A 24453-nucleotide genomic window follows, 5' to 3' on the forward strand; every position below is an offset into this window, starting at 1 on the left:
TTCCTGTCTTGTCCCTTGGCATGAAATATCTTTTCCCATCCCCTCACTTTCAATCTATATTTGTCCTTTGCCCTAAGGTGAGTTTCTTATAGACAACAGATGGAAGGATTTTGCTTTTTTATCCAGTCTGCCACTCTGTGTCTTTTGATTGGAGCATTCAGTCCATTGACATTTAATGTGATTGCCATCAAATGAAATAATCTACATAAAATGCTTGGAACATTGTATAGAATGTGGGCTTATTATTCACATATTATATATCTGAATAATCCCATAAGGAGCAGGGTGTACATGTTACAAAAGGTTTTCCTTATTGATTTTTACCACATCAGAGGCAGGCTCCATAATGGTAATTGAGGCAGTATTTTAATGTTACAAATTAAGAATACTGGAGTTCCCATGGTGGCTCAGTGGTTAACGAATCCAACTAGGGACCATGAGGTTGAAGGTTCGATCCCTGGCCTTCCTCAGTGGGTTAAGGATCCAGCCTTGCCGTGAGCTGTGGTATAGGTCACAGATGTGGCTCAGATCTCATGTTTCTGTGGCTCCAGCATAGGCCAGCAGCTACAGCTCCAATTAGACCTCTAGCCTGGGAACCTCCATATGCCAAGGGTGTGGCCCTAAAAAGACAAAAAAAAAAAAAAAATCAAGAATACTATCAAGCTTCAGACTTATGGGATCTGAAGCATCTTCCTTTTAGTTCCCTTTAGTAAATACATGTTTTGAGGTAGGATGAACTGAAATCATCTGGGGTGGTTTTTTAGGTATACCTAGTCCCTGAAACAGAGATGTTCCCCTGCTAAGTTAAAATGAATTTTCACTTGGAATCTGAGTTTAATAATTCTAAAATTCCAAGACAAAATTAGTCAATTATTGTCTTAGGCAAAGTTCTGCTTATAGTTAGACTATTTCAGGAAGGGCAAATAAAATACAAATCGGTTAGCAAAAACATATAGAGTACTATAAGCAAAGAATTCTATGAAGCAAAGATTTGCTAAAATTAACCCCTTATTCTGATGAGTCAATATTAATAAGTTTATAATCCAGTTGAAGAACAAAAATATAATACAAATATTGGGAAGAGTACAAGATAATAAATGATAAATACCAATAGATTTAGCTAAATAAGATGAAATTAAATTGAACTTAAATATATTGATTCAGTGATGAATATCATAGACATAATACTGAGTGAGAGAAGCAAGATGCAAATAGTACACACTGCATGATTCTATTTACGCCAAGATCAAGAACAAACAAAAGTAGTTATGGTAATAGAAGTCAGAACAATGGCAACTGTAGGAGAGGACAATCATGAGGACGAGGCATTGGGAGGGTTTCTGGGTTGGTGGTAATGATGCCTCAGTTGATCTTGGAAGTGGTCACGTAAGTATACATAGATGCCAGGCTTCATTGAGCTGTATTCAATGCTTTGTGCACTCTACTGATTGCGTATTAAATGTCAACTAAAAATGATTTCAAAATTCTAAATTTAGAAAGTCAAGGTCTCACAAGAGAATTCTGCTCCTGCAGACCACAATGCCAATTTTCCATAACACCACTTTGCCCACCTTCCTCTTGACTGGAGTTCCTGGGCTTGAATGGGCCCATGCCTGGATCTCCATCCCCTTCTGCTGCCTCTATTTAACTGCCCTTTCTGGAAATACCTTAATCCTCTTCATCGTCCTCACTGAGCCAAGCCTCCATGAGCCCATGTACTATTTCCTCTCCATGTTGTCCACCACGGACATTGGCTTATGCCTCTCAACGCTGGCGACCGTACTGGGAATATTTTGGGTCAATGCCCGGGAGATCAGCTTCAATGCTTGCGTATCGCAGATGTTCTTCATTCACCTCTTCACTTTCATGGAATCTTCGGTGCTCCTGGCTATGGCCTTTGATCGTTTTGTGGCCATCTCTCACCCCCTGAGATATGCCACCGTTCTAACGCACACAAGGATTGCACAGATTGGTTTGGCAGTCGTCACCAGGGGCACAGTCATTCTGACACCACTAGTCCTGCTTCTTAAGCGTCTGTCCTTCTGCCGCAGTCGTGTGCTCCATCACTCCTACTGCTTCCACCCTGATGTGATGAAGCTCTCGTGTTCAGATACAAAGGTCAATAGCGCATTTGGACTAACTGCCATTATCTCTACTGCTGGAGTGGACTCCGTCTTTATCCTGCTTTCCTATGCCTTGATTATTCGCTCAGTTCTCAACATTGCATCCCCGGAGGAGAGGAAAAAGGCCTTTAGCACCTGCGTTTCTCATATCACTGCTGTGGCCATATTCTACATCCCCTTGATCAGCCTGTCTTTTGTCCACAGGTTTGGAAAACAAGCTCCATCCTATGTGCCTACACTCATTGCTAACATGTACTTGCTCATTCCTCCTGTGATGAATCCCATCATCTATAGTGTGAAAACAAAGCAGATTCAAAAAGCTATGCTCAAACTTGTGTGTTCCAAGAGAACTCATATCTAACACTCCCGCCCCCCAAAGACCTATTTCCAAGTCAGTGAAAATTGACCACAAATTAGAGTTGGAGACCAATGCAGTTTTACAGTTGGATGTAACTAGGTACTATCCAATTCAAACATCTCCAAATCAAGTTAATCCCACCTAAGACAAGCTTATCTTTTCTACCACCAAAATATAATTCATAGTCTCACTCTCTGTCACTTATCCTATTCCTACAGATGACTAATGAAACTCCTGTCTCGATGCTATTTCTTCCCAACACCTCCTATCATTCACTTTGAATTACTTTTCCAAATAGCCAGCTCAAATAAAAATTTAAAACAAACCAACAGACCTCTCTTTCATGGGTATTATTCCTCATACACCACCTAAATGAAGCAAAAACTCCTGTCTATGATGAAGTCCTTCGCAATTCAGGTTCAATTTTCCTTTAAAGTTTAATCTACCCCTTTCTCTCTTTCCATGTTCTACAAGTATGAGAAAATCAGTCTGCTAACTCTTCTACTGTGTACATGCAACTTCTCTAACTGGGTGCTTTACTACGAATTCCACTTCAACCCTGACATCCATCGTTCCAATTTGAAACTCTACTTATGTGTCAAGGCTCGTCTTTAAATACCTTCATTAAATTTCTCATGATTACAACAATGACATCTGATCTTTCTATAATTCGATTTTCCCAATGCTTTGTCTGTATCTTTTGAATACAGCCAAAGAAGTATTTTTGGCTCTACATTTGTATATAACTATTGTAACTTCCACAAGGCTGTAGCATAACATAAGAAATTTCTCTTATAACTGATGCTAGTTTTCCTTCCTGTGTTATCTAGTAATTGATCATAGTTCTGATTTTCCAAATCATATAGGGAAAGAGCTATTTTGGAACCTGAGATTGTAGTCTTAGCAATTTATCCCAGTTGGCATCAGGCACAATTTGACTAAGAAAAATTTAAGTCATTTCTCTTCTGGAACAGGAAGGTTTCCTAGAACTACTGCTATTTTGTAAGTTTTTTTCTTAATTTATGAATGCAGAAGACAAAAACTTATAAACTGTCTTCAAATGTTCACTCAGCTTTTGCTCCTTCATGCAGTAAATCTGTATTTCTTATCTATTATAACACCAAATATCTCTTCATATCCATCTATAATACTAAAAGTCTTTTCAACTAAATCATGATTTCCTTATAGGTTTCTAGGTGTCCAATGCTTTCTCTCCTTTCTGTTTTTCATCAAATGATCAGAAAAAAAAAGATTAAAAGGATTTTGAATTAAATTTAATTGTATAAGAAATATTAGATACCTTCTCACTAACAAAAGACTTTATAGAAATAGCCAAAGTCCTCCTTGATATATTCCTTCAAGTCTAGTCTTTCCACCTTCTGTGTGAACCTGATTTTTATTTTTACTTTTTAATGAATTTCTATTCATAGATATGAATAAAATAAAAATTAAAGCAAATATCTTTATCATTTGTATTTCAGACAGAAATGCAATTTTCTAGGGACATTTGACTTTTATTTCGAGAACTACATGAAACAAAGTAGAGAAACCTGCTCATTGCTCAGAATTCCTACCTATCTCTCTCTTCCTTCAGCTCTTTTATTCAACACCTTCCTGGGTATTAGCCCCAACTGGTTTCAAACCCCATTGTCTATTCCTCTACAAATCTTTGATCTCTATGTGGTACGCTAGCTTTGGATCGCTAATTTTATAGACATAGAAATGCTTTGAAACACTCTTAACATTTACTTACCTAGGCTCAACTCACACCTACCATAGTGTCAAAATACTCTGCCACAATTATTCTAGCTCATTGCCACCCCAGCGCCCTAGATTTAGCCTGATTTGTCCCGCCTGACTTCACACACTCACTTCTTCACAGAAGATGATAAGACAGTGGCACATTGCACCATATGAGGCAGCATCAGCTCTGAGTCCTACAGACTTGAAAATAAAAAGGATAAAACCAGGGCCATGACCATCCCAAATTATACCCTTATTATTTTTTCAACAACAACATGTATCTAGTACCTATAATGAAACAGGTTTTAGGGCTGATATTGAGACTATAAATATCAACAAGATCAGCTTCTTGCTGTAAGTGAGCCTATTGCTTAGTAAGGAATATAATGCAAAAATGTACTTGCATTAAAATGTTTATTACAGATGTACCCACTTTCAAGAAAACTTAGTAAAGGGCACTAATGTTGAATAGTTCAAATTGCAAAGAACTTATAATGGTAATTCTGCTTTATTACAACAATGGTATGAAGTCACAAATCACCTGACATAGAAATAGATACAAAGAGGCAAAGCCAAACTGATAAGAGCAAGTTAAAAATGAGAAATAAGGATTTCTCTTGTGGAACAGTGGGTTAAGGATCCAGCATTTCCCTGCAGTGGCTTGGGTTACTGCTGTGGCATGGCTTTTATCACTGGCCCTGGAATTTCTACATGCCACAGAGAAAGCCAAAAAAAAAAATAAAAATAAAAGTAAGTAAAAGTGGTATATTATTTGAATTAATAATGCAAGTCAATGACAATGTAGTGTCCACTATATACAGCTTAACTGATATTAAAATTTACAAAAAGCTACCTCTGTCTGTAATGTATTTTCCAAAGGCCAGTCCATAAAATTACAACACAGGGCCAGATACATAATAACTGATGGGGCTTTTGTTAAACATCAGATTCTTGGAGTTCCCATTGTCACTCAGCAGGTTAAGAACCCAAGCAGTATCCATGAGGATGTGGGTTGGATGCCTGGCCTCACTCAGTGGGTTAAGGATCCAGCATTGCTGCAAGCTGCAGTGCAGATGGCAGACATGGCTCAGATCTGGTGTTGCTGTGGTTGTGGTACAGGCCAGCAGCTGCAGCTCTAATTCAACCCCTAGCCTGGGAACTTCCATATGCTGCAGGTGTGGCCCTAAAAGGAAAGAAAAAAAAGCACATATTTCTAGTACATTAATACAATGGATTCTAAAATGAGCTATCAAGCCACAAAAAGATATTGAGAAATAAATGGATATTATTAAGTGAAATAATCAATCTGAAAAGGCTACATAGTTTATGATTCCAACTATATGACATTGTGGGAAACATAAAAACATGGGGACAGGAGTTGGGGCCAGGGAAGGATGTATAGGTGAAATGGGATTTTCAGGGTAGCCAAACTATTCTATATGATACTATGATGGTGAAACAAGTCATTATGCATTTGTCAAAATCCACAGAATGCACCATACCAAGAGCAAACCCTAATGCAAACTATGGACACTGTGTGATAATGATGTTCAGTGTTGGCTTAGTGATTGTAACAAATATATCACTTTGGTGGGGGAATGTTGGTGGTGGAGGAAGCTGCTCATGTGCTGGAGTGGGGAGTGTATGGGAACCGTGTAATTTCCACTAAATTTTGTTATAAACCTAAAACTGAAAAATAAAATCTACAAAAAAATTCAGTTCCTCAACCCCACTTCAAAATATTTTATTTTATTAGTTCTTGCTTAAGAATCTGTATTTATAACAATTTGGAGAGCCACTGAGCTATAACAAAGCACACCAGGCATTGTACCATCTCTGTTGTTTCTTCTTTTTTAATTTGCATTCGTTTATTTTCTTATACGTTTTCCTTTTTTACATATAATGATTTTTATTTTTTCCATTATAGCTTTATCAGCAAACTAAAATTTATTTGTTTTGATCTCTGCCTATGGGGCAGGGGGAATCATCTTTAAGGCTTTCTGTCTGTGGAACAACTGAATCTAATATCCTGGTACAGGAGGGTGATTCTTTTTTCCCAAAGCAGGTGTGGAAACTACATTCATACCCTTTTCATGTTTGTTCAATATTTACATTTTCCTGGCATATGATTCCAATATCAATTATGGCAAGTCAAAAAGAAAACCACTTTGGCAATTGCAGTGCAGTAAACCACATGGGAGTGCAAGCAGCATTAGTGTGACTCTGAAGCACAAAGCCAACACAAGCAAGTACAATTGGCCACGAGATCCCTTAGGAATAGGTTTTCTGGTGGTAAATGACTCTCCTGTGAGTGAGTTCTTCGTAGAGAACCTCCACTCTGGGAGCTGAAGGGGACCTCACAGCCCTGTCTCTTCCTCATCCTCCTCTCTTGATGTAAGTACAGAGCATGAGAGAGACAATGGGTATGCATCCATGTTAGAAGGGTTTTGTGCACTCATTTTGCAGCAAGAGATTTGGCTTCATCAGAGGAAGTATTTCTAAGAGGAAATTATAACAGCCATGCAAACACAAGATGTGGAATTGCCTTTGATTTAAAAATGTACAGCAGGGAAGGTCCTAGCATTTTACTGTCTTCAGCACAGCTTAGAAATGAGGAACGGAGATTCTCTCCAATGCCCTGAATCTCCATTCTGAAAAAATTTATAAACAGTGAAATTCTGAAATCCAGGTTTCCAGGTTATGTGGCCAATCTGAAATCTGACTATGAGTCCCTAGATAAAATAAAATATCTAAAGTTTATTATTCATGGTGCTAGACATGGAGAATCCAAATAGCCCCAAAATTCACTTTGAGTAATGAATGTATAATTCTGCCATAAAAAGCAAGATTTGATTTCTTTAAGTGAAGCACAGACTATGAGCTTTCTAGGGTTGTATGCTCAAATCTCCCTTGAATGTTGACAAGGAAATAAGTTTTAAATAGAGCAGTAAAAATCAAAACATGGAGTTCCCGTTGTGGCTCAGCAGAAATGAGTCCAACTAGTATCCGTGAGGACGCAGCTTCGACCCCTGGCTTCGCTCAGTGGGTTAAGAATCCAGCGTTGCTGTGGCTGAGGTGTAGGCTAGCGGTTATAGCTCCGATTAGAGCCCTAGACTGGGAATGTCCATACGCTGTGGTGCAGCTCTAAAAAGAGGAAAAAAAAAATCAGAACATGAAAAGCAAATCTTTCAAAACACCAGGTGCTTTAAACACTAGTGCCTGTGCATTTATATGACTGTTAGAGACAGGAAAGATAATAGCGTATGGCTGTTAAACACACACACACACACACACGAATACTTGATATTTTAGTAACGTGCAAGTATATATTAACATAAAAGTTTATTTTTTTATATGTCCTTCTACCAATTTACCACTATTGAGAAACATTGATATGTACCATGGTGGAACATTAGCAGATTTTAAATTTATAAAAATGGTATTCAAAGCCTCGCTTTTCCACTCTGTGAAATACTGCAAAGTTCCTCCCTCTAGTTTTTACTTTCCTGGATGAAAAACCTGAATCTTACATACAAGATGATTTTTAAATTAAATAATTCCCTTAAAGCACAGAGTATCACTGTGGGATTCTTTAAATGATAGGTCTTAACTTCTTTCAAAGTAACTATAGTTATTATCATTCTCCAATTCACCAATGAGAAAAAGTTATCAAAAATAATCTGTCCTCTGATTTTAAAACTTTTTGCATATTAATTTTTGAATGATGCCAGGAAACTGAGAAATTGATTTAATTATTTGTTATTGATTCAATTTAAATTAATTTGATTTTATTCCATTGATTTCACTTAATATGTTTTTAAGTCAAATAAGTATAAAGTCAAGAGAACATGAATCACCTTATGATCAGCCTAGTAACTATTCCATAGTCACTAAAATGTGCACTTGAAACTTTGTTCATCGGAGTCCCTCGCATAATCTCTCATACAGCTAAGATATTAAGCAGTGCCCATACACATGTTTCTGTGATGTCTTTTTAAATGGCAATTACATAGAATAAGAAAACAATAATGTAAATTGTTCATTCAGTCACCTTAATACTAATATTAAATGACAAGACCAAAGGCATGTGGCTATTCTGAATCCAAAGTGAGCAGCCTCAGATGTAAGGTATGTTAGGATCTCTGTAGCCTGTAAGAACAGGAATAAAATTTGCAACTGGACAGCAATAATAGCTGAGGATTAAAAATAAAAGTAGTCAGCAACACAACACATAGTGACAAGAAGTGTCCCAAACTAAGATTTGGAGCCTGAGTATTTTACTAACACAGCTGCAGGAGTATATTCGCCAAACCAAGTGGTTGGAGCATCGTAGTTGAATGTTCATGAGTGGTCAGTGGGATTCCAACCAATGCCTGGGCCAATGAAGACATCGTCCAGTCTCCCAGAGGCCAAAGAGAAGAAAATTAAGAACAGAACACCACCATATTGGCTTAGCGAGGATCTTAGCAAGACTTTCCAGCACACAAAGGACTAGATCAAGGGGTTGAGTCAATATGAGAAAGGAAAAAGGAACGAGGAGAAGACGTATCCAGGACCTCGCCTACATAACTGTAAGTCTCATTTCAGATACTACCCACTGGTGGAGCTGGACACTCAGGTGTGTTGTTTACCTTGATGAATCTTGTTCTGAGGCTGTGGCAAGTAAACAGTGGACAATGATTGCAACAACACCAGGCTGGAGAGCGAAGCATCTAAAATCAGGTCTCCACACACCCAGGTCCCTGTTAGCCCTGGAACGTGATACAGTTGCTTCTGAAAGGAGTACTTGCTGAAGGTGACATTACAGAGAATTTTCTTTAACATGTATCAATACAACTACAGTGACAACAGATGAGAAAAGAAAAAAAAAATCAAGATCAGAAACAAACCAACAAACAAAAAGATCAGAAACAGCCCTAGCAAATCAGGAGTGAGATTCATTGACCAAGAAATAGTTAATAGGATATTTCAATGGTATAAAATTATTTCTTTAAATAGAATTACTTCCTGAAAAGGCTACATATTTTTAAATATATTATAAAATTCCACAATAATGCAATAGTGTTAACACAATTTTCTAGCATATGCATATTTTTAGTTAAATAATGAATCTTATCTTTAAAACCTAATATTATTTTGAGGTCTCCATTAAATTAAATTCTTGGTATTTTCAGATTATCTTAATCTGATTCTCCCTCAGTGTGGGGATTGCAAAGAAAGACAATGCTTAGGGTCAAAGTGGAAGATGACAAAACGAATCCTAAGATTAAAAAAAAAAAAAAGCCCTTTTCTCTATTGTAAATCAGGAAACAAGAATCATGGGGGATAAGTTCAATACAGGAAAAAAAAAAAGAAAAATTGGGGAGGAAAAAAAGAGAGGCTAAAGTCATAAGGATAATCTCCAGTTTGATTTCTCTAACTGTTGTTAATAGGAGTCACAATGAAATTACTGAATAGTGTTGTCATCTCTCATTCTAGGACATTTTGTTGCAACCCCACTATTCTTCCATAGTAATTATGTCACCTTCTCCTACATCACTTCCTCTCCTCTGATCTTTTTCCTGACGGGCGTTCCAGGTCTGGGAGCTGCCCGTGGCTGGATCTCCATCCTCTTCTGCTGTTTGTACATAACTTCCCTCTCTGGAAATAGTTTAATCCTATTTGTCACCATCACTGAGTCCAGTCTCCATGAACCTACGTACTATTTCCTCGCCATGCTCTCAACCACCGACCTGGGACTGTGTATTTCTACGCTGGTCACTACGCTGGGCATATTCTGGTTCGACACAAGACAGATCAGCTCCCATGCCTGTGTTGCCCAGACATTCTTCATTCAACTCTTCATGGTCATGGAGTCTTCAGTGCTCCTGGCAATGGCCTTCGACTACTTCGTTGCTATTTGTAACCCACTGAGATATGCTACCATTTTGACTGAGTCCAGAATCGTCAACGTGTGGTTTGCCATCCTTGCCAGGGGGACAGTGATCCTAATGCCTCTGGCCCTACTTCTTAAACATCTGTCATTCTGCAAAAGCCACGTGCTCCATCATTCTTTCTGTCTCCATCCGGATATAATCCAACGCTCCTGTTCAGACAACAAGATCAACAGTGTCTCAGGACTCACTGCCCTCCTCGTGACTGCAGGGTGGACTCTGCCTTTATTCCCCTCTCCTATGTCCTGGTCTTAGGACCATCCTAAGCATCGCTTCCCCAGAGGAGCGACGTAAGGCCTTTAGCACTTGTACCTCCCACCTCGGTGCCGTGGCTGTCTTCTGCATCCCTCTTATTAGCTTGTGCTTTGTCCACAGGTTTGGGAAAAGGGCCCCTCCTTATGTACACACTCTTATGGCCAATGCGTATTTGCCCATTCCGCCAGTGATGAACCCCATTATCTATAGTGTAAAAACCAAGCAGATCCGTAGAGCCGTTAAAAAAGCCCTCTTTCCCAAGCGATCTGAGGTGTGACTTTCACAGCTCTGCAGTAAAATCTGCACCTTAGTTATGACTTCTAAGACCTATAGTGTCTTCGGTCTGTCACTCAAAATAAAAAAAAGAAAAGAAGTAGAAGGTTGGGTGGGCTGGGGGATACGGTTTGGTAGAAAATTATTTTTTTACTTTTAAAAATTTTATTTATTTTTCATTGAATGGCAGTTGATGTACAATATAGTGATTCACAATATTTATTTATTTACTTACTTTGCTTTTTAGGGCTGCACCCACAGCATATGAAGGTTCCCAGGCTAGAGGTCGAATCAGAGCTAGAGCTGCCGGCCTACACCGCAGCCACAGCAACCGGGGATCTGAGCTGCGTCTGTGACCTACACCACAGCTCAGGGCAACGCCAGATCCTTAACCCACTGAGCGAGACCAGGAATCGAATCCACAACTTCATGGTTCCTAGTTGGGAGTCATTTCCACTGCGCCACGACGGGAACTCCAATTGACAATTTTTAAAGGTTATACTTTATTTAAAGTTATTAAAAAATATGGGCTGTATTCCCTGTGTGGTACAATATATCCGTGTTGCTTATTTATATGTCATACTTTGTACCTTTTAATCCACCTTCCCCATATTGCCTCTCCCCCCCGGTAACTACCAGTTTGTTCTCTATATCTGTGAGTGCATTTCTTTTCTATTATATTTACTATGTTGTATTTTTTAGATTCTACATATGGATGGTATCATGCATATTTATCTTTCTCCATCAACTTAGTTCACTTAGCATAATACCCTCCAAGTTATCCATGTTACCGCATATAATCTGAATTTTTGTATAGAAGAGGCTAAGTAATATATTTTATAATTTTTTGATGACTCGATGAATATTATTACACTTATAGTTGTACAAAAATCATCACGAATAAATATATTTTATAATTATTAAAACTAATAAATGACCTCTGCAAAGTTGCCAAAAATCAGGGAGTTCCTGTTGTGGCAATGCAGAAATGAATCCAGCTAGTATCCATGAGGATGCAGGTTCAATCCCTGGACTTGTTCAGTCAGTTAAGGATCTGGCACTGCCGTGAGCTGTGGTGTAGGTCACAGATGCTGTTTGGATGCGGCCTTGCTATGGCTGTGGTGTAGGCTGGCAGCTGTAGCTCGGATTTAACTCCTGGCCTGGGAACTTCCATATGCCATGGGTGCAGACCTAAAAAGCAAAAATAAAAAAAAAAAAAAAAGTTGCTGAAAATCAGATCAATAAATTGAAAATATATTGTATTTGTATACACTAGCAAAGAACAAACCAAAGCAGAAATTAGGGGGGAAAATTCCATTTACAATAGCATCTAAAAGAACAATACTACTTGGAAATACATTTAGCTAAGGAGGTGCAAACCTGCACGCCAAGCACGTTGTGCACAAAAACACTGCTCGAAGAAATTAAAGAAGTCATAAACAGATGAAAAGATATGTCATGTTCGTGCATTTTAAGACTTAATGTGGTTAGTATGGCTATACTTCCCACACTGGTTCTTAGGTATGATGAAATCCCAATCGAAATTCAGGTTTGTTTCTTTAAATAAATTGACAAGCTGATTTCTAAATACACACGAAGTTTTAAGGCACCCAGAATAGCAAAGATCATCCTGAAGAATCAGCAAAATTAGAAGATTCATACTTAATTTCAAAATGTACTACACAACTGCAGTCATACAGACAGTGTCATACTGGCATGCGATAGTCATTTAGTTCAATGAATTGAGAGTAAAGAAGTAAAACCTCCCATTTCTGGTCAATTGGTTTTTGACACAGGTATCATGAAAGTTCATTTTCCACAAATGGTGCTGTCACCCAAATGTCCATCAACTAAAAAATGTCCACACAGCATGACGGATTCCTACAATGGAACATTAGTTGCAAGTGAAGAAGAGTGAAGTGTTTACATGGACCACAAAATGGATGAACCTTGGAAAGATTATGCTAAGTGAAAAAAGCCAGTAACTAAAGGCTGAATCCTATGGGATTCAGTTTATATGAAATGTCCCAAATAGGCACATCCACAGAGACACAAAGTAGATTAGAGGTTCCCCAGGGCTGGGGGAGAGGGAAGGGACTGAGACGTGGCTGCTCCTGGGTAGGGTGTTCCATAACAAATATCCCAGAGTGAACTGTAGTGATCGTTGCACGGCTCTGTGAATATTCTAAAAGCATTAAACTTTTCCATATTAAGTAGGTAACTTGTATGGTATGTGAATTGTATCACAAAACGGCCACAATGAAAAAAGAGGACTGGAAATACATAAGGAAGGTGGAGAGAGGATACATGTCTGAACTGCTTCCACCATAGAAAAAGGAGAAAATGTGTTTGAAATAAAAGTTAAATTAATCGTGGCACCAGAATATAAATACAAGTACAATCTGTGATCTGTACATGTGGGGGATCCATGAAAGATAGAATAAAAATAAAAAACATTGATAGATAAAACTGTAAATAGTTCAGGAGCATGTCGAAAAGAAGGTTTAGACTGCCCGAGGGGATGGCCCGGGTTCTGAGTTGCTGGACTCCATCAGAATAATCAGCGACTTTACTTCTAACCCTAACCTGACCCTCTTTATGCCATATTTTAGGCTTCAGAGAACTTTGCTTAATGGTGGGAAAAAAATGAATACGAATTGTCCCGCCCCAGAGGCAAGTCTGCACTTGAACTCTGGCAATATCAAGGGACAGTGAACCTGTAGGACCAGATGAAGACCGAATAGCGTGTGTCCCTCCCCATGGCAGGATATCTCATCCTCCCCCACAATACCGAAGGCAGTAAGTCAATAGAGAATGGAAACACTACCCTTGAAAATATCAGTGGAAACTCATAAATACTTAGATCACACACTGACATGTTCCTAAATACAGCATATCAGGCAGCTACAAATTGACAGGAAATAGCTACACGTATGTGCAGAGCACTCACTTTAACATTTGAATTAAGTCATAGAATATTAAGTCTGAATATTTTGAAAGTGTCCCCATATCATACATGTAGCATCTCCAAGAGCACCTTCACGTACACCCCAGAAGCATAAATGTGAGGGGAGATGGTGGGGGGAGCAGAGCTGCTGTCGCCTGTCTTCGCATGTTAGGGCATGACCTGACCAGAGTCTGATTTTTTTACCATAGTCTTGTGAACAAGTAGACCTTTCACCTTCACTCAGAAGTACCCAGATAAACTAACTCTAATGGGAAATGTATACACATGTCAAACACTCTCCGGGTATTCCAGAAAATTTCAATGTCAGCCAGGTGCACACCTGCCAGTGTGCAGGGAGAGATGGGGAGAGATGGAAGAGGGTATGCCTCCAGAACCCAAAGGGGCCTGCTAAGCATTGGGTATCTTTCTTGCTTTGGAAAGCAAAATACAATGTTTTTCCTTTACTATGCAAGAGATATCCTAGCATACTCTAGAACACTGGGTCATTCAAAGTTTCACTGATGTGTCAGACCTCTATATTTCCAGGCTGATTTCCCTCTGGAGTGCATGTGTTGCTAGCTACTTCTTGTCCATCCCACATGTTTATGGTTTCATCATTTCATCAATACAGTGGGCAAGTGTCATACTTTGGGGGATGTCCTACTGCTCCAGATCTCTTAGAACTGCATTATGACAGAGTTGCAGAAAGACAGCATAGCCCTGGGTCAAGACTATGAATGTGAACAAAAGGGTGGAATAGGAGTTTGCTACCATGTGCTTTTCAAAGAGCCCTGAACTTTGATAACCACCCACAGACAAGAGTACCTGTGGTAGAGTCTCTGAGTTCAGTAGAGGAATTCCAGCAAAAAAATCCAAGAATAGATGCATTGAAGAAGAGAACAGTTGCATTTTTCTTGCATCACACTACCCCGGAGCAGCCCGGCTCAGCGCCAGGAGAGACCCCCTCTTCCACAGGGGAAAGTGAGAGGGTAGCGAGGGAACACCCGGCTGCCCCATCTACACAGGATGCTGCCAAGGAGGCCCGTGTCTTTCTCACCTCCCCCAGGATACTGAAGTGATCCGCACGACTGAGACACAGGGAGAGGTGGGAGCACAGCATCCCAGGCTTGGAACTCACAGAAGGCATGCAGATCCTATTATCTACTTTGCAGAATCCACTAGGAAGCCTGCCCACAAACCACTGGAGATGCCTCACTTCAGACCCCCTATCTGACCTATGGTACTTCCCAGTGGTCCGTGTGCCTTACCGTACACCCTCCATAGCCAGCTCCCTGTGTGCGTCCCCACAGGCAGAGGGTGTGAGCTTTTGCAGGTGGCCAGTGCGCACACGCGGAAAGCTGGCTGGACTCTGCAGGACTGAGAGAAAGCACACAGAGTTGAACTATCAACACCACCCTAGGGAAATTAAGTGGGAGGCTAGCAAAAGTCAGCCTGGCTCTGTAGAATGGAGAGAAGACATGCAATCTGAAGATTCGTCCCACCACCACTACCCCCAAGGGGAAATAAGGTGTGTGAGCAGTCGCATCCATCCAAAAGATCTGTGAAAACCTTAGGATCCCCAAGCAGGTCTGACAGGTAATTCTGTTGAGGCTTGTTGGGTGACCTGTCCTGGAGAATGTTCTTTGCATGCTTAAGAAGAATATATATCCTGCCTGCCTCTGTTGAGTAGAATGTTCTGCTTATGTCATTTAGGCTCATTTAGTCTGAAGAGTAGTTCAAGTACAGCGTTTCCTGGGAATTACCGATTAGCAGCATTCCAGAAGATTATATGTAGAAATATTTGGTGAACTGTGGAAGTACTTATTTGCCTATAGTTACTAGTTCCTGTTATTATCGGCAGTCCAGATTAGAGCAACTAAGAGGACTCCTGTAAGGGCCGTATCAAGCTTGATTGTGTTATGTGCACCTGACCCCACTGTGCCAGTGGTGACGATATTGTGTCTCGGCAAAACCACCATTCTCTATGCTCTGCTGCTGTCAAGAAGACAGAGAACCATGAACCACAATCATTGTTTTCCAGCAGGGTTCCCTGATATATGCTGTTAATCGGAGGATGCTAGAGGGAGGCAACTGCAAGGACAAGCATCTCCACCGTTGCCTTGCTCCTCCTGTCAGTGCCAAGACAGCAGCAGTTCTTTGCTGACTGGTATGGAATCCAGTTTCCAGTTTCAATGTTTTGACATTCCCAGCACAAATCTCATCATACTCCCTAGAGAGAAACAGAACCAGACACAGTGGACCCCTTTTTAGGAATCTGAGTCCCAGTTCTATGAGCGGTCCTGCTATGAGTGACATCCTACAGTTCTTATCTCCATACTGTGTTTGTGTTCCCTTTGTGTCATTTCAGTCATCTAATACCTGTGTATCCAGATCTTTGGATTAAATACTCCCAGGCTTAAACACTGGCATAATCTGTGTTTTCCTATCTAGAGCGTGGCTAACAAACCCACATGAACTGTCCTTGAGGAGAGGGTCCAGATATAGCAACACAAATCCAACCGAATTAAATTCTGTCCATATTAGGTACATGTTAAACTTGGGAATTCAAGAAAAATTACTGTATTTCCAGATGATATTTGCTAAAACCAAGAACAGATTTATTAAGCGTCAAGAATAACAGTACTTCTGAAGAAACTATACAGATTGGAGTTAAATTAAGCAGAGTTATTTTCTCAGAAAAATTGTGCTAGAAATCTTTCATAAAGAGGTAGGGGAAAGGAATAATATTTGACAAACAGTTTAGATTACTGTCAAAGCAGTAAAATGTGTATTGATGATGACACCAGCTATTATGCTAAAAGTCAGGGATGTAAGAGACGGAAAAGTAAAAATATTTGGAATAATTCCATAATTATGGACAATGTCAGTTATATGTGCCAGATTTATATGCTAAAATTCAGTAATTTACAATTGTTAATACACACTGTATTCCCATCCTTGTCTCAAAAAAAAAAAAAAACCCAAAATAATTCCACATTTGAAACTGAAGCTGGGTCATAGGTTATCTTGGTCATTATAAATTTTTCATCTTGATGAGGAAATATTAAATCATTGTGGTTATCTGAGGAAAATAGTAAAAGAGAATTCCCAGCCTAAATTTATCTCTTTTAGCCCGGAATCGTCTCCCTTAAAGCTTAGTGGCTTTCTGGGATGCTTTAATTCCAAGCATGAGTCTCAATATGTTGCCTTCTAGATGGCATTTTACTCATCTATACAATGCCAGAATTAGGGAAAAATAAAACTGAAAACCCATTTAATTCTTTGCTGCACCAGGATGGAGAACTTCTATCACAGCTCTGCGTATCTGTTTCGTCTTCACACTGTAGATGATGGGGTTCATTACAGGAGGGATCAGCAGGTAGGTGTTAGCAATCAGAGTATGTACATAGGCTGGGGCTCGCTTCCCAAATCTGTGAACAAAGGACAGGCTGATCAATGGAATACAGGAAAGAGCAGCATCCTCAATGTGGGAGAAACATGTGCCGAAGGCTTTCTTCCTCTCTTCCGGGGGTGCGATGCTGAGGATAGTCTTAATGATCAAAACGTAAAAGAGGATAATGAGGACTGAGTCCACTCCAGCAGGGGTGATCAGGGCAGTCAGCCCAGCTGCATTGTTGACTGTGGTGTCTGTGCACGAGAGCTTCATCACGTCAGGGTGGAAGCAGGAGGAGTGGTGGAGCACGAGGCTGCAGCAGAAGGACAGTTGTTCAAGCAGCACCACCATAGGAGTCAGTGCTAGCATCCCCTGGTGATGATGGCCCCTCCAATCTGTGCCATTTTAAGATCAGTTAAGATAAAGGCACATCTAAGAGGATTAGAGATGGCCACAAATCGATCGAAGGCCATGGCCAACAGCACGGACGATTCCGTGGCAGTGCAGAGTTGAATAAAGAACATCTGTGACAAGCAGGCATTAAAGGCGATCTCCCTGGCATTGAACCAGAATATGCCCATCGTGGTGACCAGGGTGGAAACGGACAAGCCTGGGTCAGTGGTGGACAGCATGCAGAGGAAGTAGTACATGGGTGCGTGAAGGCTCGACTGGGTGACAATGACCAAGAGAATCAGGCTGTTTCCTGAGAGAGCAGTCACACAGAGAAAGCAGAAGGCAGTGGGGATCCAGGTGTGGAAGGCTCCCAGCCCAGGAGCACCAGTCAGCAGGGAAGTGATGGAAGAGGATGTGGTATGTTTAAAACTGACACATTGAACTCAAACTGATAAATTATATGTAATGATAAATTATATGCAATTTTTATGTATTCAACATGAAATTATTTTACCAAGTAACTATTTATAAGGGAACAACATCTATATTATATTAAGCATTCATGAAGATTCACACACAAAAAACTACACATCTAATAAAGGAGCAAAAAACAATAAATGAACAAGTGTGGGAGGACATAGACATTGTTTACAAACAAATGTCGTAACAACCAGTCTTATTTAAATTCATGTCTGTTGAGTGAGATTTTATCCATCACTTCCTGACTTCATGTGGTAGACAGCCATTAAATATTTGTTGAAGTCTGTCTATAGAGTTGAATGAAATTTTAAATGAATAGCAAACAGTATATGCAATGATTCTGACATAGTAAATAAAGTAAGTTAGCTTCTGGTGGCCCAAAAAAAGGAATCCACGCTTTATCTCCTGGATACTTTCTTTCAAGCAGGTTGAATATCTTCAATCTTAATAAGTAACTAACATTTGTTCAGCCCCTACTAGTGGTTGTTATGTTATCTTATATAAACATACAGTCTATTTGCAATATCATAACTTGAACTGTATCTAATTAAATTTAATACCACAAAATGAGTAAAAGCAATCAAGACAGTTACAAACAGAACAATTTGTGTATAGAAGATCTCAAAAGTAAATATTATGGATATTTTGAAATGTTCATTTTTTGGCGTATCAAATCAATATTTTAGGGTTGCATATTCTAAACTTTAATATGTTCAAACATGGACAAAATGTGTTTATTGGCTGAGTTATCCACATGACAAGTTACTGTGTGTGCCTGAATTACTCCATCTCTATGTAATACTGATATGCTTAACCCAAAGGATGATTGTAAAGATTAAATTAGTTAATGCATGTGAAAAGTTCTGAAGGGTACTTATCTATGATACAAAATTCACCAAAATGAAACAAACTAACAAACTAACTTATTTACAAGACAGAAACAGACTCACACTTACATAGAAAACAGTCTTATGGTTACCAAAGGGTGAGTGGGGAGGGATAAATAGGAGTTTGGGATTACCACATATATGCTATTGCATATAAAACAGATAACCAACAAGGACCAGTATAGCACAGGGAACTATGTTCAATATCTTGTAATAACCTATAATATAAAAGAATCTGAAAAAGAATATATATAATATACATATAACACTTTCCTGTATACCTGAAATTAGCACAACATTGTAAATCAACCATACTTCAATAATTTTTAAAAGTTCACTACATATTGGCTATTACAACTTAAAGTTAAAATATTATATAATCGTTTAGCTCCCTTTCTTTTTTTAATTTTTGTTAAATTTTATATTGATTTTTTTCATTATATCAGGCTTATAGTGCTCTGTCGATTTTCTGCTGCACAGCAAGGGGACCCAGTCACACATACATGTATACATTCTATTTTCTCACATTATCATGTTCCATCATAAGTGACTAGATATAGTTCCCAGTGCTATACAGCAGGATCTCATTGCTAATCTGTTCCAAAGGCAATAGTTTGCATCTATTAATCCCAAATTCCCAATCCATCCCACTCCCTCCCCCTCCCCCTTGGCAATCACAAGTCTGTTCTCCATGTCCATGATTTTCTTATCTGTGAAAAGGTTCATTTGTGCCATATATTAGATTTCAGATATAAGTGATATCATATGGTATTTGTCTTTCTCTTTCTGACTTACTTCACTCAGTAGGAGAGTTTCTAGTTCCATCCATGTTGCTGCAAATGGCCTTATTTTGTTCTTTTTTATGGCTGAGTAGTAGTCCATTGTGTATATATACCCCTCTTCCTAATCCAGTCATTTGTCAATGGACATTTAGGTTGTTCCCATATCTTGGCTATTGTGAATAGAGCTGCAATGAACATGCGGATGCATGTGTCTTTTTCAAGAAAAGTTTTGTCCAGATATATGCTCAGGAGTGGGATTGCTGGGTCATATGGTAGTTCTATGTATAGTTTTCTAAGGTACTTCCACACTGTTTTCCATAGTGGTTGTACCAGCTTACATTCCCACCAACAGTACATGAGGGTTCCCTTTTCTCCACACCCTCTCCAGCATTTGTTATTTGTGGACTTCTTAATGATGGCCATTCTGACTGGTGTAAGTCGTACCTCACAGTAGTTTTGATTTGCATTTTTCTAATAATCAGTGATGTTGAGCATCTTTTTCCTGTGCATGCTGGCCATGTGTATATCTTCCTTGGAGAAATGTCTATCCAGCTCTTTTGCCCATTTTTCCATTGGGGTGTTGGCTTTTTTGTTGTATAAGTTGTTTGAATATTTTAGAGATTAAGCCCTTATCAGTTGCATTTTTTTGAAACTATCTTCTCCTATTCTATAAGTTGTCTTTTTTTATGGTTTCCTTTGCTGTGCAAAAGCTTGTCATTTTTAGTACGTCCCATTGGTTTATTTTTGCTTTTATTTCTGTTGCTTTGGGAGACTGACCTGAGAAAACATTTGTAAGGTTGATGTCACTATCTCCCTGTCTTTACCACTTCTCTCTACATATCCTCCTCACTTATCCACGTATCTTATTATCTCATAGCTGACAAAAGAGATGGAAGTATTATCTTTCTCACTTATATATTAGAAACTCCTGTGGGGGAAGGGTTAAAAGAAAGGGAACTTCCTTGAGAACAAGAAGATTACTTGTGCAGAAGCCAAAGTAAAAATCACCATGAAAAAAAGTCTAAGGATTGTTTAAAGTTACACAGTTTCAGATATTTTCAAAATGCCACTGAAGTATGAGATGTAGAGTGTTAAAAGGTAATACTCAAAGGTAACCAGGATCCAGTATGGAATAATTTTATCACCATTCAAAGGGTTAAAATGTGGGTTTTTTTAAACAATAAGCAAAGAAAGAATATACCTCTTTTTGTACTGTGAAGTAATCCCAACAATTTTTCCTTCTTTTTTTGAAAAAAAAATTTGTATTCTCTTTCTTTTGTAGCATTACCACAGTCTGTAAACATTCTAATTTCTTCCTCAACCAAAACAATTTGTTAGAATGAAGGAAGGAAGGGACTGATTTCTTATTAACCCTGTCTTCCTGTTGCATGCTTCTCCTTCTCTTCATGAACAACTTATTAAATGTCCCCACTTCTTAAACTTAAAGGGTTTACAGCTCTTTAATGGTTCACATCTAGAGTTGAAGTCTGTTTTGTTCTTGGACTGAGACATACTCATGAGCTTCCACCAGTACTGTGTTCATCTCTGGAGCTCAGGGCCCTCCTCCAGACTCATTCAGGTTCTTGGCAGAGGTAGTTCCTTGTGGGATAGAGTTCCAGTCTCCACTTTCTTACTGCCTGGGGACTGGAGTTGCTCTTACCTCCCAGAGACTCCTCTCATTCTCAACCATGTGGACCTCACAACATCCCATCTTGCCTCTTCTAATCCAGAAGAAGAATCTCTCCACTTTTTTTCTGTTTTTATTTTTCTTTTTGTCTCTTTTAAAGGCACACCTAACTAGGTTAGGCCCACCTAGTATAATCTTGCTTTTTATTAATTCAAAGTCAAGTAACCATGGATCTTATTAATATCTGTAAACTCCCTTTGCCATATATTATAACACAAGAAGAGAAGTAATATCCTGTGACATTGATAGGTCCATTCAGACTCAAAGGTGGGTTTTGTACTGAACAAGTGTGTAAGAGGCAGGCACATCGGGGGCCCTTTTGGAATTCTGCCTACCATAACCGTCTAGGCCATCTAATCTTTAGACGTTCGTAGATTCAGCTTCTGCAGTACTCTTTTTTTTTTTTTTTAATTTTCCCACTGTATAGCAAGGGGGTCAGGTTATCCTTACATGTATACATTGCAATTACATTTTTTTCCCCACCCTTTGTTCTGTTGCAACATGAGTATCTAGACATAGTTCTCAATGCTATTCAGCAGGATCTCCTTGTAAATCTATTCTAGGTTGTGTCTGATAAGCCCAAGCTCCCGATCCCTCCCACTCCCTCCCCCTCCCATCAGGCAGCCACAAGTCTCTTCTCCAAGTCCATGATTTTCTTTTCTGAGGAGATGTTCATTTGTGCTGGATATTAGATTCCAGTTATAAGTGATAGCATATGGTATTTGCCTTTGTCTTTCTGGCTCATTTCAGTACTCTTTGATTGACCATCCTCATCTTCCAGTTCCATCGTCAATACCTTACATAATTAACACTCTCACCAGTTTTTCAGGTAATTAGCAATATTTTCATAAGCAATTTACCTTCCCTGAGTTTCAAGTGTTTACAAACTTTCTCTGTATTGATGCAAAGTGGTCTCTCAAAAATACATATTCACATCACTCCTTATCCAGAGCTCTTCATTGCCTTCAACATGAAGTCAGAACTCTGTCTCTTTATTGCAGAAGTCAAGGATATCCCAAATCTACTTTAACCACCCCCAGTCCTCTCCCTAACCCAGGAACCTTTTGATACAGTCAACGTGGGCTTTTTCTACTTCACCAAACTACCAAATACAAATTCTCTCACATTGCAATGCTTTACTTAATTCGTCTCCATCTCACGCCTCTTGAATTAGCCTATATTCTTTAGACCCTTTAGTTACTCCACTGAACTCTTTCTAAATTCAACATTTCATTTATTTCTTTTTTTTGTAATTTTATTTTTATTTTTTTTACAGAATAAAATACATATAAACACAATTATTCACACAGATTTTTTTAGTCTGAAATTTCATTTTTATTTTTTACAGAATAAAATACATACATTTAAACACAATTGCATTCACACAGATTATTATAACATGGATCTTAAGAAAGAGATTAAGTGACTCCCTCTGGAGAAGTGGAATGGAAAATATGCTGAGACAAATAGGAAATTTATTCTATACTTTATCTTATTTTGTATGGCTTTCATCCTTACTATTTAGTATTATCTATTACATTTCAATTTTTCTTTAAAATTAGCATTATATTAAAATTGTTATATTATGCAACTAAAATTTATAAAGAAAGCCTTATATACCATTAAATATTTTATATAGTATAATAAAAAGAATAACTTAATAATACACCCTCTGAAAATAAGTAAAATATAAAATGCATAAATTGGTTAAAAAACAATGTAATTATATAAATATGTCCTCACAATTTGTTACATCTTATTGATTCATCAATATAGGCATTACACCATTCTAGGTGATGTGATAAACAAGACATTATAGACCTTACATTGTACCATGGAGAGAAATGGTTATTAATAATACAATTGCAGAACTGTATTATTTAATTGTACAGTTGCATTATTTAATTATAATTATCATAAATTCTTTGATGGAGAGGAAATCAGAATGAGATCTAAGAAGACTTCAGCATTCCAAGAATGATGTCAAATGACCCCCCCTTCATGGTGGATTATGCACTTATTTACTATGAGATATATTTCTTCTCCAGAGATTCCTTGTTTGTATATCAATTGTATTTTTGGTTTGCAGTTATTCTGAAGTTTTGATATAAGAGTCTATATGTATATGAGATTATTTTAAGTTGTTCTCTTAATTGCAAGTTCATCTCCAGTGTCCTGCATTTGTACCCACCTCTTCTCATGATTTCTGATTTTGATGGTATAATTGTGCATGGATGATTTCGTATCTTTACTGTATATATATCTTTACTGGTGAGGCTTGTCATTTGTGGAATTTTTGTTTCCTGTTGCTGTCTTGTCTTTTCTGCCTAGAGAAGATCCTTTAGTATTTGTTGTAAGGCCGGTTTAGTGTCACTGAATTCTCTCAATTTTTGCTTATCTGTGAAGGTTTTGATTTCTCCTTCAAATCTGAATGAGAGCCTGCTGGGTAGAGTAATCTTGGTTGGAGGTTTTTTCCTTTCATCACATTAAGTATATCATGCCACTCCCTTCTAGCCCGCAGAGTTTCTGTTGAAAAATCTGCCAATAGCCTTATTGGGGTTCCCTTGTATGTTACTTGTTTCTTTTCCCTAGCTGCTTTCAAGATTTTCTCTTTGTCTTTCATTTTGGTCAGTTTGATTATTATGTGTCTCCGTGTGTTCCTCCTTGGGTTTATTTTATATGGTACTCGTTGTGCTTCCTGGATTTGAGTGAGTGGTTCATTTCCCATGTGAGGGAAGTTTTGGGCTATTATCTCTTGGAATATTTTTTCTGTCCCCTTCTCTCTCTCTTCTCCTTCTGGCACCCCTATAATACAGATGTTGGTGCGTTTCACATTGTCCCAGAGTTCCCTGAGACTCTCTTCATTTTTTTTCAATCTTTTTTCTCTTTTCTGTTCTGCACCTGTAATTTCTTCTAATCTGTCCTCCACCTCACTTATTCATTCTTCTGCCTCCTGTATTCTGCTGTTGGCTGCTTCTAGTGAGTTTTTTATTTCAGTTATTGTATTTTGCATCTCTTCTTAAGTTTGATATCTTGTATCTCTTTGCTCAGTGTTTCCTGTAAGTGATCCATTTTTGCCTCCAGTTTATTTCCAATGTCTTGCATCTTCTTCAGCATCAACAGTCTAAAGTCTTTTTCCTGGAGGCTGAGAATCTCCTGATCACTTAGCTGTTTTTCTAGGTTTTTTCCTTTCTCCCT

General features: G+C 38.6%; 3 protein-coding genes across 3 annotated transcripts; 2 read left to right on the forward strand and 1 right to left on the reverse strand.

Annotated features, from left to right (window-relative positions):
- On the forward strand, nt 603-4863 carry LOC102165149 (olfactory receptor 51F2-like). Its single transcript, XM_021062407.1, has one exon. The coding sequence runs from the start codon at nt 1540-1542 to the stop codon at nt 2482-2484; it is 945 nt and encodes a 314-aa protein (XP_020918066.1). The 5' UTR covers nt 603-1539; the 3' UTR covers nt 2485-4863.
- On the forward strand, nt 8901-10869 carry LOC102165268 (olfactory receptor 51F2-like). The gene is given in 4 exon segments (XM_021062237.1): nt 8901-9006; nt 9682-10368; nt 10371-10409; nt 10412-10869. Coding segments are annotated over 4 exon segments (1110 nt in total). The 3' UTR covers nt 10690-10869.
- LOC100514670 (olfactory receptor 51F2-like) lies at nt 11833-21111 on the reverse strand. The gene is given in 3 exon segments (XM_021062238.1): nt 11833-17397; nt 17400-17848; nt 21083-21111. Coding segments are annotated over 3 exon segments (969 nt in total). The 3' UTR covers nt 11833-16906.

The sequence above is a fragment of the Sus scrofa genome, chromosome 9 (assembly GCF_000003025.6).
Source record: "Sus scrofa isolate TJ Tabasco breed Duroc chromosome 9, Sscrofa11.1, whole genome shotgun sequence".
NCBI classification, from domain to species: Eukaryota; Metazoa; Chordata; class Mammalia; order Artiodactyla; family Suidae; genus Sus; species Sus scrofa.

What these genes read in the sequence shown, in the direction of transcription:
- LOC102165149 (XM_021062407.1), top strand. Translation starts at nt 1,540, where the DNA reads ATGCCAATTTTCCATAACACCACTTTGCCCACCTTCCTCTTGACTGGA.